The sequence below is a fragment of the Rhineura floridana genome, chromosome 3, assembly GCF_030035675.1.
Source record: "Rhineura floridana isolate rRhiFlo1 chromosome 3, rRhiFlo1.hap2, whole genome shotgun sequence".
Classification (NCBI taxonomy): Eukaryota; Metazoa; Chordata; class Lepidosauria; order Squamata; family Rhineuridae; genus Rhineura; species Rhineura floridana.
In genome coordinates, this window is record NC_084482.1 from 214,358,250 (window position 1) to 214,374,167 (window position 15,918).

Consider the following 15,918-nt stretch of genomic DNA (forward strand, 5'->3'; position numbering starts at 1 on the left):
AGAGTATTTATACGTCTCAGGAGTGCCCTCTTGGTGATCAGCCCAGCAACATCATTCACAGAAGGAGTATATTAGGTGGGAAATCTGTTTCTGGACTGAATTATTTCAAACAGGGGAATTGTAGCAGACTGAAATGTTCCTCCATAGAAGTCAACAAAAAGTCCCTGCACACAGAAATGTAGCAGATGAAGAAAGAGGTTTAGCCTAACCACAACTTTTCCATGATAACCCATTTTTTAAACACATGGGTTTTTTTATGTTTATTTTTAATATGGAGGAGTGGCACAGTCCAGAAACTTGATGACCCCCCTTCCACTTGGCTGTCTGTGTGAAGTGGCGGGGTGGGTGGGTTGTGTGTGAGCAACTCAGCTCTTTAATGGTTAATGGCAACAAAAAAAATCCCTAGAGAAGAAAGGAAGATTGCAAAAGAGGGACTTCCTTTTCCTGTCCCACCTACTCGACAGAAATGCAGGAAGTGGGCACGTGAGTCTTTTTGGTTGCTGAAATATGGGGGGGCGGGGTTGCATAAAGGGACCCCTAAGATCAAGGTGCACGGTGGGTGGGTATGTTGAAAGAAAGTGGGAACCCCCTTCAAACACACAAACATGTCAGTGGACTCCTAGGATTTGAGGATGCAATCCTGCCCTGTGGATCCCTTTGCCCGACTGCTGGCCTCATATCCTTCCTCCCCTGAGCTTAATGTATTTGGGTCCAGATCTGAGTGTCTCTCGGGAACATGTACATTTTTGCTGATGAATAAAATAAAATAAGTAAATAGCAATCGAACCCGGTTGTTAAAGCTTTCCATTTTTTCCCCTTTAGCTTGGAATTTGATCCTGAATATAGATAGATAGATAGATAGATAGATAGATAGATAGATAGATAGATAGATAGATAGATAGATAGATAGATAGAGACTTTTGATATCTACGTCTGGAATACATAAAAGATATCGAAGTAGACACTAAAGATGTTTTGTTTTAATGTATTTTAAAGTCTATTTTTATTATGATGTTTTAAAGTGTTTGTAGTGCTTTTGTTTGCCGCCTTGGGCTCCTGCTGGGAGGAAGGGCGGGATAGAAAGCAAATAACAAATAAACAAATTACTGAGCAACAAGGACTGACTCTGCAAGGCAGCTTCTTCATGTTCCTTATTTTGCTCTTTAGTTCACCTTTGATTTTTTAATAATCTTTCAGTCCCCTCCTGCCAGCCCTCCTGAGTTTCCACCTCCCCCGGAATTAAGGTGGCCACTCGATTGAACAAAGCAGACAGGTGGCTCTGCCCTCGTGCTCTTTAAAGCAGCCTGGCAGATAAAATGTTTAGCAAATGAAGCTTTTCCTGAAACTGATGCAAATTGTTGGGAACAACGTCCCCACTCGAAGGCAATCTATTTCCAACAACAACAAAAGGCATTCATCCTGATTTGCCTGCAAGGCTTTTACGCGTTTTAGGAGTGCACTGTTGGTGATGAGCACAGACTTTTAAAAACGCACACATGGGATTTTTATTTTTACTATGGCAGAGTGACACAGTTTGGACCCCCTCCCCTTGAATCTCGGTGTGAAATAGCCTAGGTCGGAGTTTCAGCCGCAATGCTCTTTAATGGTTACCAGCAAAAGAGCAACCTTTCCTAGAGTAGAAGGGAAGTTTACAAAAGAGGAACTTCCCTTTCCTGTCCCGCCTACCCTAAAGAAATGCAGGGAGTGAGCGCGTGAGTCTTTTATGCCTTGCTGAAATATTGATCGGGGGGCTGCATGGAGGGAGCCCCAAGATCAAGGTGCACAGTTTAGGGCAGCAGGCAGGGAGGAGGGGGTTCCTGGAAGAAAGTAAAAGAACTCCCTAGGTTCGAGGATGCAGTCCTGCCCTGCGGATCCCAGCATTGCCCCACAGCTGGGTCCCATCTGCCTCCTCCCCTGAACTTGGTGCGTTTTGAGTAAGGAGATTAACTCCCGCCTGCCAGCCCGCCTCGGTGTCCATCTCCTCCAGACTTAAGGTTGCCACTTAAGAACATAAGAAGAGCTTGGATCAGGTCAGTGGCCCATTTAATCCAGCATCCTCACAGTGACCAACCAGATGACCCACTGGGAAGCCCACAAGCAGGACCCGAGGGCAAGAGCAACTCTTCCCTTCCTGTGGCTTCCGACTACTGGTATTCAGAAGCAGACAGCCTCTGACTATGGTGGCAGAACGCAGCCATCATGGCTAGTAGCCACTGATAGCCTTGATTTAACAAAGCAAACCGATGGGCCTTCCCTCGTGCTTTTCAGTCTAGCCTGGCAGACGAAATGTTTTAAAAATTATGTTTTTCCTGCAACTGATGCAAACTGTTGGGAACAACATCCCACACTCTCTCTTCCTACATGCCAGGTGGTTGTTAAAAAGAGGAGCGGGACAGAAAAAACTATTTGGCAAGACTTATCCTTCCACACTTGTGCCAGGTGTTTGTTAAAAGGTTTTGGATTCTTTAAAACACCTACAATGTTTTTTAGTCATTTGGTAGTTCTTGCATGATAACAAAGTTGGTACATGCCCCAAGACTTTGTGGAGGATTTGGATTTGTTCTGAGCATTGAGTAAGTCATTCTGGTGACCAGGAAAAGCCACTATAGCGTCAATCTGTGTGGTGTGTTTATATCTCTGTCCATCAGAATATGCTGCCCTGGGCTCCTACTGGGAGAAAGGACGGGATGTAAATCTAATAAATAAATAAAAATATTAATAGGAATTGGTGGCCTCTCCCCACTTGCCCACGTTGCCTCTTATTAAATCAGTCCCATGCCTTTCAAGCCAATAAAAAGCCCCCTGCTTGAGTTCATAGATTCATAGACTAGTAGAGTTAGAAGGGACCTATAAGACCATCGAGTCCAACTCCTGCTCAATGCAGGAATCCAATTTAAAGGATCCCCAACAGGTGCCTGTCCAGCTGCCACTTGAATGTCTCCAGGGTTGGAGAGCCCACCGCCTTCTTAGGTCGTCGGTTCCATTGTCGTATCGCTCTAACAGTTAGGAAGTTTTTCCTGATGTTCATTTGAAATCTGGCTTCCTGCAACTTGAGCCCATTATTCTGTGTCCTGCACTCTGGGAAGATCGAGAAGAGATCCTGGCCCTCCTTTGTGTTGGCACCCTTTCAAGTGCTTGAAGAGTGCTATAATATCTCTCCTCAGTCTTCTCTTCTCCAGGCTAAACATGCCCAGTTCTTTCAGTCTCTCCTCACAGGGCTTTGTTTCCAGTCCCCTGACCGTCTTTGTTGCCCTCTGAACCTGCTCCAGTTTGTCTGCTTCCTTCTTAAAGTGCAGTGTCCAGAACTGGATCTAGTACGTAAGATGAGGCCTAACCAGTGCTGAATTACTTCACACAATTTGGAAACTATACTTCTGTTAATGCAGCCTAAAATAACATTTGCCTTTTTTGCAGCCACATTGTACTGTTGGCTCATATTCAGTTAAAGCTCCTCAAAATACTGGGCAATTGCTCCTGTTTTGGTGGTGGTGGCCTTTCCACCAGCACAGCACCTTGGTTGTGCTCAGCCAGTGAATGAGCCTGGTTGTTGACAGCACCTTAACAGGGATGTTGTGGGGAAAACATGGGGGGGGTATGTGTGTGGGGGAGAACAAGCTCTGACTGAGAGGGAGACAAGAGTGGTTTTTGAGCCTGACTTCCATTGCGAAGGGAGGAGAAACAGCAGTCAGACGGGAAGGTGCATCTTTTTTTAAAAAACCGTTTAAGAAGAATTATGATTTTAAGTATACAGTTGAGATGGAATGGCCAGGAGCAGCTGAGTATTTTTGGAAGGGTAGGGAGAAATGCGTTACACACTAATGGTCAATAAAGGAAAGATTTGCTAATCACGGAAAGGAAAGGGGGGTGCTCCTCTCTTATTTATTTCTTTATTTATTATTTGATTTATTTCCCGCCCTTCCTCCCAGCAGGAGCCCAGGGCAGCAAACAAAAGCCCTAAAAACACTTTAAAACATCATAAAAGCAGAACTTAAAATACATTAAAACAACATTAAAAACATTTTTTTAAAAAAGCTTTAAAACATCTTTTAAAAAAGAGTTAAACACGTTATTAAAAAAACATTAACTCTTCCATTACATGGCTATGTAGTTAGGTCAACTAAGCTAATGTTGTAAGCTTTGACTAGAGGGCTGGTGGAGCTTAGGTGGGCCAATGTAGGATTCAGCAGCAGTTAAGCTGTAGATAATTTTAACCTATCATAATATTCTGCTGATTAAAGTTTAAAGTTAAGTTGCATATTCACACTCTACTTTGTTTATGCATGTAATCCTTATTTATATATATTGTTCCTTGTTTTTCCTTCCCTCCCCAAGATTCATTCATGTGCAAAATGATTATGCTCGCATCTTTCAGAAGCTGAAATGTGTTCACTCGTCTTCCACTGATGTATTTAAAATTAATCTCTCCGAACACGTTTCAGCCTCTCGGGCCCTGTTTGGTCACCACCACCCTCTCGCCCGTTGGAGCAATTTTAGAACTGCATTTTAAATTTTGACATAAGGGATTTGACTAAATTGGATTGTCTACTAATTAGGTGATAACTGGGCCACTTTCTCTCCCTTCGCAGGCTGTGAAATAGCATCGGAGCGGCATTATGGATCCCCCCTTTTACTCTGGAGAGGAAAGAGCCACCATGGAGGCAGCTCAGGTAGGAGAAAGATCATCGGGGTGACATGTTGGGGACAGCCGGAGAGGGTCCTTCCTCGGTACTAACTGCAGGGGGCCTTGTCTCTTCCCCTTGTTGTTCTGGGCCTCCCTCTGAGGGAAGCCGTTGCCTGCACAGACCTTTTCCCCTGAAACATTGAACCACTATCTAAGAAGAGGCCTGCTGAATCGGGCCCAAGGCCCGTCTACTCCAGCATCATAGAGGCCAACCAGATGCCTCTGGGAAGGCCACAGGCACAACCTGAGTGCAAAACGCACTCTTCTAGTGATTCCCAGGAACTGGTATTCAGTGGTATGCTGCCTGTCTGTTAGCGGAGGTAGTATATAGCAATCATGGCTAGGAGCAGAGTCAGCCCGAGAATAAATAGCACCCTGGGTGAGGAGTGCCTTCATCCCCCTCCCAGTCAGCTTTGCAAGACTACCCAGAGGTTTTATGGGGCCTGGTGCAGGTGTGATGTTGCGGTGGGTGGGCTGCTGCTGCCTCCTATAAGGACCCATGCATGTGTGTACAAAGCTGGCGGCCACATGTGAGAATTAATTCATGCACAGACTACATGTTACTGTAAACCGCCCAGAGAGCTTTGGCTATAGGGCGATATATAAACACAATACATAAATAAACACATGTGAGAATTCTTGCCTGCAGCTCCACCTTTCCCTGGGCTGATTGATGGATGTGCTTCATTTTTTCTTATATGGGGAAAAGGGAATAGGGTTCAGGTTGTGCCTCTCCTGAGTACCTCTTCCAATTTCCAAAGCCCTTCTGGCAGTTTTCTTCTGCTTTCTGGGGTATAGTCTCACAGGCCTTCTGGCTGTGGCCTGCTGCTGTTCTCCACTAGTCAAGAAAGATGGATTCCTCCCTTAATGCCTGGCTTCACACCATTCCTACACCTTTCCCTGTAGTAACTGCCACAGAAAATTATTCCCCAGTGGCATCTTGCCCAGAAATCATAGATGCTGCTCACTTGCCACTTGAACTCTTTCCCCAGTGGGCCTGTGGCTCTTTCTGTGACAAGGCTGCTTGCTCTGCTACAGAATCCCTCCATAAAGCCTTTCCTGTTCCTTTCTCTTTATTTATTTACTGCACTTATATACCGCCCTATAGCCGAAGCTCTCTGGGTGGTTTACAGCAATCAAAAACATTAAAAGAAATATACAACTTAAAACACATATTTTAAAAACAATTTAAAACACAATTTTAAAATTTAAAACAATATAAAAACCATTTAAAACACATTATTTATTTATTTAAAACAAACTCTGTAACCTGGGCTACTTAGCCTGGGCCAATCATAACCCTGCCCGACCAAATTTACCTCTTGTTGCTTAGAGATAAAGATTTTACCTTCCTGTGATTGGTTTAGACTCCCTTACTGTCGGGCTTCAGGCCTAGCTAATAAGCAGGGCATTCCCTCCAAGGACACATTTTACAGCCATCAAAAGCCTCAAATTAGCATCTGTTCTGTTTCATACACAGCTATGCAAAATATTACTTCATCATGGCTGGGAAGGGGTCCCATTATGTCACAACGATTCGGTGTCATCTTACACTCTAATGTACTATTTTTTCTTTTATGAAACCTTTTTTTAAAAAAATTAAGAATACTTGTGAGCAACTTGGCAGGGTCAGGGGATGGGTCAGTGGGTACACACAGGATCTAAGGCAGAGGGCCACTGGCTTTGTGCAGGCTCGGGGCAATTGCTCCAGTTGCTCCCCCATATGGGCAGCGCTATTATCAAGCTGTATGGCTTGTGCAAGATTGTAAAACGTAGCCCTTCCAGTTATATTTCTAGGTGGCGAGCGTAGCTTCTCAAAATTGAAGCTCATCAAAACGTGCTTGTGGTCTGCCACGGCAGATGAGAGTCTCACATCGCTTTCCCATCCATCAAGAATGACATTGCTCAAATCCTTGATGTCTCCACCACTGTGCTACAGTTTGCACAAGCCAAAACTAAAAAAGCCACATTCTGATCAGTGGCAGTGCACTTTGCAATACAGTAGAACAATCTCAGGTTTTTACTTCTAACATTTTTTGCGTTGTAGCAGTTCCTATCTTTTGGTAAGCATCCTTTATTTTGGAATATAAATGTTATAAATAAAAAAGGTATCCAGCCTGACCTCTTACAGCTTAGAGCTTTCTTTATTATTGTTGTTTCACTGGTTTTTACCTCGCATGACATCAAAGTGAAAATTGAAAAAGGAACGTTAAAGCTAACAGAAGGAAGATCACTTTGTGGTTAGTACCCAAGCAACATGTAGAACCCTGAGAAAAGGTCAGACCAGGAGTTCCCAACTGTGGTCCCTGGACCACTAGGGGTTCAGGAGATTCATTCAGGTGGCCCACAGCGTGTCTGTGGATTTGTGGTTGAAGACGGAGGTGGTGCTTCCATTGCATTAAATAGTCACGTTGGTTTTTAAGTGTATTTTAATTGCTTCTCTTATTTCTTATATTGTATTTTATTTTCTCACAATCTGAATTCTATGGAATGCAATTAAATAAATATATGAGAAATAAAGGAAGGAATGGAAATACAATTCAAAATTATGCAGCATCTAGCACAGCACTTTACAGTTGCTATAACAGGGTGAAAAATCCAGACCCTCAGCAATTTTCAAGTGGTCTGCGGGGAAGAACGTTGGGGAACTGTGCTGTGCCACCCTAGTCAGAGGCAGCATGCTTCTGAAAACCAGTTGCCGGAAGCCTCAGGAGGGGAGAGTGTTCTTGCACTCGGGTCCTGCTTGCGGGCTTCCCCCAGGCACCTGGTTGGCCACTGTGAGAACAGGATGCTGGACTAGATGGGCCACTGGCCTGATCCAGCAGGCTCTTCTTATGTTCTTATGAACCACGGGGTTAAACACTTGTTTTTTTGCCTCCCTGGCTCACTGCAAACAGAGCATTTTTTTTTTTAAAAAAAGCCGCTGAAATCAGCTCGGCGGCCTGAGTGACCGCCCACCTTGCCAACCCCTAAGGCTGGCCCTGGCTAGGAGGCGTTTATAGCCTTATCCTCCATGACTTTGTCTAATCCTGTTTTAAAGCCATCCAAGTTGGCGATCATTAGTGACATAGTGAATTCCAGAGTTAAACTCTGCACTGTGTGAAGTTCTTCCTTTTGTTTGTTCTTAAAGCTGGCAACATTTATCTTTCTTGCGTCGTCCTTGACTATAGTTTTAGAGACAGAGAAAAACTTCCCTTTGTCCCGTTTTTCCTCACCATGCATAATTAAATACATCTCTATCATGTCCTTTCTCCCTCATCCTTTTTCTAAACTATAAAGCTCCTAATGTTGTAACCTTTCCTCGCAGGGGAGTTGCATTAACCCCTTGATCATTCTGGTTGCCCTTTTCTGAAGCTTTTTACAGTTTGAAAATATCCATTTTGAGGTGAGGCGACCAGAACTGTACTTGGTTTTTAAGGGCAAAAACCATATGTGGTTCTGCTTCAGAAGGGATTTCTTCTTGATCGTCCCAGACACAGAATAATGGGCTCAAGTTACTGGAAGTGAAATTTCGGCTGAACATCAGTAACAATGTCATAACAGACCCTCTTGGGTGCTGAGTTCAGCAGAGGGAGCCCTATTGGTAGTTCTTCCATCAGAAGCTTGGGGAGGATGTGCCCTCTGAGAGGGCCTTCTCAGTGGTGGCCCCTAAGTTGCACAACTCCCTCTCCACTGAGGTGTGTCTGGCAACTCTGAGGTATGGTTTTAGGAAGATGCTGAAGACGCATCTCTTTAGGCTGGACTTTGACACTTAAGACATATATTAAGGTAACCAGCCTCTTAATTTCCCAGAGCTCCATTGGATCCCCTTTTTTACATTTTTATATTATTTGGCCACTTAGCAGGCCTCAGATATGGGAGGCAATCTCAGGGACAAGATACATATTTTTGTTAGAACATCTGCATATTCACCTTTCAGAACTTCACCCTTAGGTAGATGCCGTATCGACACGATGTTTTGTGAACACTGAAGGGGAAATGCCCACTTGCCACTTCTCCCTTCAGATTGTGGGTGGAGAGTACATGATTGTCACACTTTGCATGGGAGTGTTTATGAGGAAGATATTTTTTTCTTATTCCAGGGTCAGGTGATCTTTGAGGAGGTGGCCTTGCATTTCACCGAGGAGGAATGGGCCCTGCTGGATCCAAGCCAGAGAGCCCTTTACAAGGAGGTCATGGTGGAGATTCATGAGATGGTAACTTTTCTGGGTAAGGCGCCCAATTAGATTGCTAGAAGGGTGTGGAGGGACTTACCCTGGACCTAAGAAGAGCCCTGCTGGATCAGGCCAAAGGCCCATCTCATCCAAGATTGTGTTCTCACGGCATCCAGCCAGATGCCCATGGGAAGCCCACAAGAAGGATGTGAGCACAAGAGCACTCTCTCTGCTTTTGATCCGCATACAGCCTCAGACACTGGAGGCAAGAACAGCCACCGTAGCAAATGGGCCCGTCTGGTATGACTGATTTATCTCACGTCTCTTTTTTGTGGCTGGACGGGTCTCTTACTGGGAGTGGGTGGGTGGGACTTGCCGTGTTATTCAGGGTACACAGTACTAAGCTGGATAGACCCAGGAGCTGCAAGCGGGGAGGTGTAGGTTGGGGCTGTGTTGAGTCCTCGAATAGCTCTGGATGTTTGCCCCCACAACCTTGACCTCCCCATTGCCTTGCTCCTCCCCCTCTCCCTCAAGGTAGGTGGCAACCCTGGGACACCAAGTGTGTAGCGCTGCCCATTCCAGCTGCTCCTGGATAGACCAATAGACCGGTTCTGTTTAAAGCAGATTCATATGTGTGTATCCTTTGTGTCTGAAAGGGCATCTCCTGGCTGGAAGGAGAGGGAAGAGAAGACCTTTTTGCCCATGGTTTAGTAGGAGACTAGAGATCAACAGATGGCTGGTCAGATTTAAAGGCACTGAATGCCTTTAAAATCTCCTAGTAGCACTGTAAAAGAGGGTTAGGTGTGAAATGGGCACCCACACTGGAAATAAGATGAACTAAGATGGTTTCTTAAATGTATTTTAGGTTCATAAGAGAATACTGCTATTTACACTGTTGTCTTAGAGATGCTTGATGACCCATTTCTAATATACGTGATGATATACTGTTGCAGCAACCTGATTCTTTGTGATTTTTACCTTAGGGCCAAACTCCCTACATCTCCACCCCAGCCAAATCCAGCCATAACTTGGGCCCAGCTACTGGGGACAATCTTCCTCTGATCCCAGATCTCCAGTAGCTGAACTTCTGGCTGCTTGGACAGTTTAGCTGATCTTAAAATCACAGGTGCTGGACAGGTGCTTGGAGGCAGCGATGGGCAAAACTGAGGCATAATCCTGAAAAGACAGAGGTGTTATGCATCCAGAGTTCTCATGTCCAAGACGTGGGGAGACAGCCTGTTCTACATGGGATCGCACTCCCCTGGAAGGAGCAGGTCTACAGCTTGGGAGTACTCCTGGATCCAATATTGTCATTGGAGGTTCAGGTGGCCCAGTGGCGAGGAATACCTGTTCCCAGTTCCGGCTGGTTTTACCAGCTTCGACATCTTTTGGACAGAGATGACTTGGCCACAGTACTCCATGCTGTGATGACTTCCAGATTGGATTATTGCACTGCGCTTTATGCTGGGTTGCCCTTGAAGACAGTTCAGAAACCAGCTGGTCCAAAATGTGGCAGTCAGATTATTGGCTGGAGTTCTCTTTAGATCTCATATAACCCCTGTTTTAAAACAGCTGAATTGGTTGCCAGTTCGTTTCAGGGCTCAGTTCAAGGTGCTAACATCAGTGTTTAAAGCCCTAAACAACTGAAGTCCCAAATATCTGAAAGACCGTCTCCTTCCCTACAAACCCTTTAGGGCAGTGATTCTCAAACTGAAGCACACTGGTGCGCCCTAAGAGGTGGCTAGGTGTGCCTCAAATATTATGAAAGTATATTCTAAAAATGAGAAGAAACCCATTTATATAGGGTAAGCAACAGTTTTCTATAGTTTAAGTTATTTTTATTCATAGTTTAAAATATATTAATATATTTTTAATTTTGTACACAAAGTGCACCAGAAAATTTATATATGTTTCACAGTGTGCCGCGAACCAAAAAAGTTTGAGAACCACTGCTTTAGGGTATTGAGATAAGAAGAGGGTGCTCAGAAGCTTGGGGGTGGGGCGGCCCAGGAGAGCGCATACTCTGTGGCAGCCCCTAAGCTGTGGAACTCCTTCCCACAGCGGTACATCTGGCAACTTCCCTGTACAGTTTTAGGCGATTGCTGAAGACGCATCCCTTTACCCTGGCCTTTGACACCTGAGACATATATTTTTAAGACCCATCCTGGTTTTGTTATTTTAGATTGGTTTTTAATGCTGTATTTTAAAACTACAACCTGCCCAGGGACTTCCCAGTGAAAAATGTGTAGTTATAGCAATCATCATCATAAATAGTTTGATATTCAGGTTTCCACTCTCCATTTCCACCTCCGCTTTCTCTGGCCTCTGCCTCACAGAGCCCTCCTCAACTGCCTTTCCAAAACCTGTCACCAAGCTGCTGATGTTAAAGCAGGTATGTGAGATAGTAAAATTACAAGACCTTAAATTTTAACAATTACACTTTGACCTCAAGAGCAGTCCCAGAAGCATTTCTTCAAAGTACAAATCATAAAGAGGCAGATATATACACAGCATTTCTCCACAGCATTTTACTAGCTTTTCTCTCTGTTCCATCAGGAGGTGTCTGGGTGAACACGGCTGAGGCGGAACCATCGGAAGCGTCACTGGAAATTGCTGAAGAGCAGGAGGAGGAACAGAAACGGGGGAATCAAGATGGAGCAAAGAGACAAGAGGGGAGAAAAACACAAAAGCAAGGGAATGAATCCAGAGCTTCTCAGGGTGGTGAATATAAAATCCAACAGGAAACTCTTCACCTAAAGGAAATGAGAATATCTCCTGAGTGCAGTAAAATCTTAAGTTACCAACAAGCCCTAAATCAGGGAAGACATATGACAGAGAAGGAATACAAAAGTTTGAAATGTGGGGAGGGATTTTTTGATAAATCGAGACTTGTTAGACATCAACTACTTCACACTAGAGAGAAACTGAATTCATCCTTAAGCTGTGGGGAAAGCATCAGTATTAGTCAGAGTGGAAGGCTTGGTTCCCTTCAAAAACAGCATATAGGGGGAAAAACATATGAATTCACTGAAGGTGGCAACAGCTGTCCTGATCAGTCAGTGATTGTTAGGCATGAGACGATATACACTGCAGAGACGTTTTATGAATGCTTGCAGTGTGGTGAAAACGTAAGGCAGGATTATCAACTGGCTAGACATCAGAGAAGTCATACAGGGGGAAAAACATATGTATGGTCTCATTGTGGGAAATGTTTCACCCAGAGATATAATCTGACAAGACATCAGAAGAGTCACACAGGCAAGGACCCATACACATGCTCTGACGGCGGGGAACATCTCACCAATAGCTCAAATCTTACTGGACCTAAGAGAGTGTACACAGCAAAGAAACCATATAAATGCTGGGAGTGTGGAAAGACCTTCCAACGGAGCACAAATGTCAATTCACATCAAAGAACTCACAGACAAGAGAAAGAGTATGAATGCTTGGAATGTGGAAAGAGATTTTGTCATAGGTCAAATCTTACTGTACATAAGAGAGTGCACGCAGGAGACAAACCATATAAATGCTTGGAGTGTGGAAAGAGCTTCTGTGAGAGTGGTACCCTTAATAAACATCTAAGAATCCATACAGGGGACAAACCTTATAAATGTTTGGAATGTGGAAAGAGCTTCAGTCAGAATGGCACCCTTACTAGACATCAAAGAATTCATACAGGGGACAAACCTTATAAATGTTTGGAGTGTGGAAGGAGCTTCACTCGGCATTGCCACCTTACTTCACATCAAAGAATTCATACAGGGGACAAACCTTATAAATGCTTGGAGTGTGGAAAGAGCTTCAGACAACCTTGCTACCTTACTTCACATCAACGAAGTCATACAGGTGACAAACCTTATAAATGCTTGGAGTGTGGGAAGAGTTTCAGTCAGAGTGGCAACCTTACTTCGCATCAAAGAACTCATACAGGGGACAAACCTTATAAATGCTTGGAATGTGGAAAGAGTTTCACTCAGAATGGCAACCTTACTTCACATCAAAGAACTCATAAAGGGGACAAACCTTATAAATGCTTGGAGTGTGGAAAGAGCTTCACTTGGCATTCCCACCTGACTACACATCAAAGAACTCATACAGATGACAAACCTTATAAATGCTTGGAGTGTAGAAAGAGCTTCACTTACCATTGCCACCTTATTAGGCATCAACAAACTCATACAGGCCACAAACCTTATAAATGCTTGGAGTGTGGAAAGAGCTTCACTCAGCATTGCCAACTTACTGCACATCAAAGAACTCATACAGGTGACAAACCTTATACATTCTTGGAATGTGGAAAGAGCTTCAGTCAGAGGAGCAACCTTACTCTGCATCAAAGAGCTCATATGTGACAAACCTTATAAATGCTGAGACTGTGAAAGGACCTTTAGTCAGATTGGTAATCTTCAGGCATATGAAAGGATCCATAAAGGGAAAACCATATAAATTATTTTAATGTGGAAAAGGTTTTAAGCACAACTTCAGTCTTAATGTTTATCAAAGGATTCATACAGTGGAGAAGTCTTATAAATGTCTGGAGTGTGGAAAGACAACAGGACAACAAAAATATTAATGGTTTTATAGTTATTTAAACATTTAAGGTTTTATGATATATTAACTTGTTTTATTGATTCTGATCTACTGACTAAGGCCACTGCAAGCATTATTTGTAAATATGTTAAAGTATAAGTCTGAACTAATAAACTTTGAACCCTGAAACATTATACTGTAAGATATTTTAAATGTAAATTATACTGATGGTGATATGTAATTCTGAGTTATAAGTCTGATATTTGATTTCTGACATAATTTGATTATGATTCATGGATAAGAGGCAAATTGGCTAAGGCCAACTATATTATTCTGACATATAATTTATAATTCTTATGATGATGACCTGTTTGAAAAGGCCAACTGAACACATCTAAAGTCATAGACATGAATAAATATAGACATTAATAAGTAGCATATTATGGAGATAAACCCGCTGTTGAACTCCCATTCATTTTTCCTTATATATGCTCAGTTCTAAGAATTTCTTGGGTGCGATCGCCAACTTTAGCCTGCCTACCCGGACTACTGCTGTTGGAGATGCATGTTGGAGTGCATGCTTAGGTGAGCTCAGCGTCTGACGTAGAAGGAATCTGGATAGCCAACAGCTGGTGGGAGAATGTAAGAACCCTAGAACCTGTCCATTCACAACCTGAAACATTCCCTAGTAGACTGTGGGAATGCTGTGGAGATGATATATCTCTACATGAGCAAAACTTTTGCCCCATGATATTCTGATTAGCAAGCTAGCTAATTGCAGGCTGTATGGAACAACTATCAGGTGGATCCACAGTTGGCTACAGAATCATACTCAAAAGTGCTTATAAATGGTTCCTTCTCAGACTAGGGGGAGGTAATGAGTGGCATACCTCAGAGCTTGGTCCTGAGCCCAGTGCTGATCAACATTTTTATTAGTGACTTGGATGAGGAGGTGCAGGGAATGCATATCAAATTTGCAGATGATACAAAATTGGGAGGGAGAGCTAATACCCTGGAGGACAGAAACAAAGTTCAAAGTGATTTTGATAGGCTGGAGCATTGGGCTGAAAACAACAGAATGAAATTTAACAGGGATAAGTGCAAGGTTGTACACCTAGGGGGAAAAACTAAATGCACAGTTATAAGATGGGAGATACTGGCTCAGCAATACTGCACGCAAGAAACATCTTGGAATGGTTGTTGATCACAAGTTGACTATGAGCCAACAGTGTGAAGTGGCTGCAAAAAAGGCAAATGCTATTTTAGGCTGCATTAACAGAAGTATAGTTTCCAAATTGCATGAAGTACTAGTTCCCCTCTATTGGCACTGCTTAGGCCTCATCCTGAGTATGGCATCCAGTGCTGGACACCGCGCTTTAAGAAGGATGCAGACAAACCGGAACAGGTTCAGCGGAGTGCAACGAGAATGATCAAGGGACTAGAAACAAAGCCCTGTGAGGAGAGACTGAGAAAAAACTGGCTATGTTTAGCCTGGAGAAGAGAAGACAGGGAAGATATGACATCACTCTTCAAGTACTTGAAAGGTTGTCACTCAGAGGAGGGCCAGGATATCTTGATCATTCCAGAGTGCAGGACAAGGAATAATGGGCACAAGTTACAGGAAGCCAGATTCTGACTGAACATCAGGAAAAACTTCATAACTGTTAGAGCAGTACAACAGTGGAACCAATTGCCTAGAGATGTAGTGGGCTTTCCAACACTGGAGGCCTTCAAGAGGCAACTGGACAGCCAACTGTCAGGAATGCTTTGATCTGGATTCCTGCATTGGATTCCTATAGGCCCCTTCCAACTCTAGTATTCTGATTCTATTAAAAAAGCTGTTCAGACATTCAGACCCATCCCTTGGAGGATAAGCAGATATCCTATTATTATGAGTAATATCATCACCCACAGGTCACAGGGCAGGTTACAAATTTAAAATTCAACATTAAAAACAACCTAAAATCACAAAACAGGGCAGGTCTGAAAACATTACGTCTCAGGTGGCAAAGGCCAGAGTAAAAAGGTGTGTCTTCAGCATTCACCTAACTGCATAGTGAAGTTGGCAGACGCACCTCAGTGGGGAGTTTCACAACTTAGGGAACTCCACAGGGACCTTCTCTCCTGGGACACCAATCCCCGAGCTTTTGAGGGTGGCAGAACTACCTAAAGGGCCCCCTCTGCTTATCTCAACACCCAAGAAGAGTCTGTAGGGAAGAAGGGGATCTCTGATATTTGGGGCCTAAGTCATTTAGGGCTTTAAACATTAGTGTGAGCACCTTGAATTGGGCATTGAAATGAACTGACAACTAATGCAGTTGTTTTAAAATGGGGGTTGTATGAGACCTAAATGGAACCCCGGCCCATAATCTGGATGCCACATTTTGGACCAGTTGAAATTTCTAGGTCATCTTCAAGGGCAGCCCAAAGTAGAACGCAATGCAATCATCCAGTCTGGAAGTTACTAGAGCATGGAGTATTGTGGCCAAAACATATCTGTCCAAAAGATGCCGAAGCTGGTGAACCAGCCGGAGCTAGAAACAGGCACTCCTA

General features: G+C 43.7%; 1 protein-coding gene across 4 annotated transcripts; it reads left to right on the plus strand.

The window, feature by feature from the left end:
* Window positions 1-416: 416 nt before the first annotated feature.
* Window positions 417-13,782, plus strand: LOC133381545 (zinc finger protein 883-like). 4 transcript variants are annotated; one of them, XM_061620780.1, is made up of 4 exons: window positions 417-483; window positions 4,587-4,667; window positions 8,764-8,890; window positions 11,392-13,782. In XM_061620780.1, exons 2-4 carry the CDS (start codon window positions 4,614-4,616, stop codon window positions 13,185-13,187), a joined length of 1,977 nt encoding a protein of 658 aa, XP_061476764.1. In that variant the 5' UTR covers window positions 417-483; window positions 4,587-4,613; the 3' UTR covers window positions 13,188-13,782. The 4 variants fall into 4 exon arrangements, with proteins under 4 accessions (XP_061476764.1, XP_061476766.1, XP_061476763.1 ...); XM_061620782.1 differs by lacking the exon at window positions 417-483 and adding an exon at window positions 1,679-1,712; XM_061620779.1 differs by lacking the exon at window positions 417-483 and adding an exon at window positions 1,720-2,030.
* The last annotated feature ends 2,136 nt before the right edge of the window (window positions 13,783-15,918 follow it).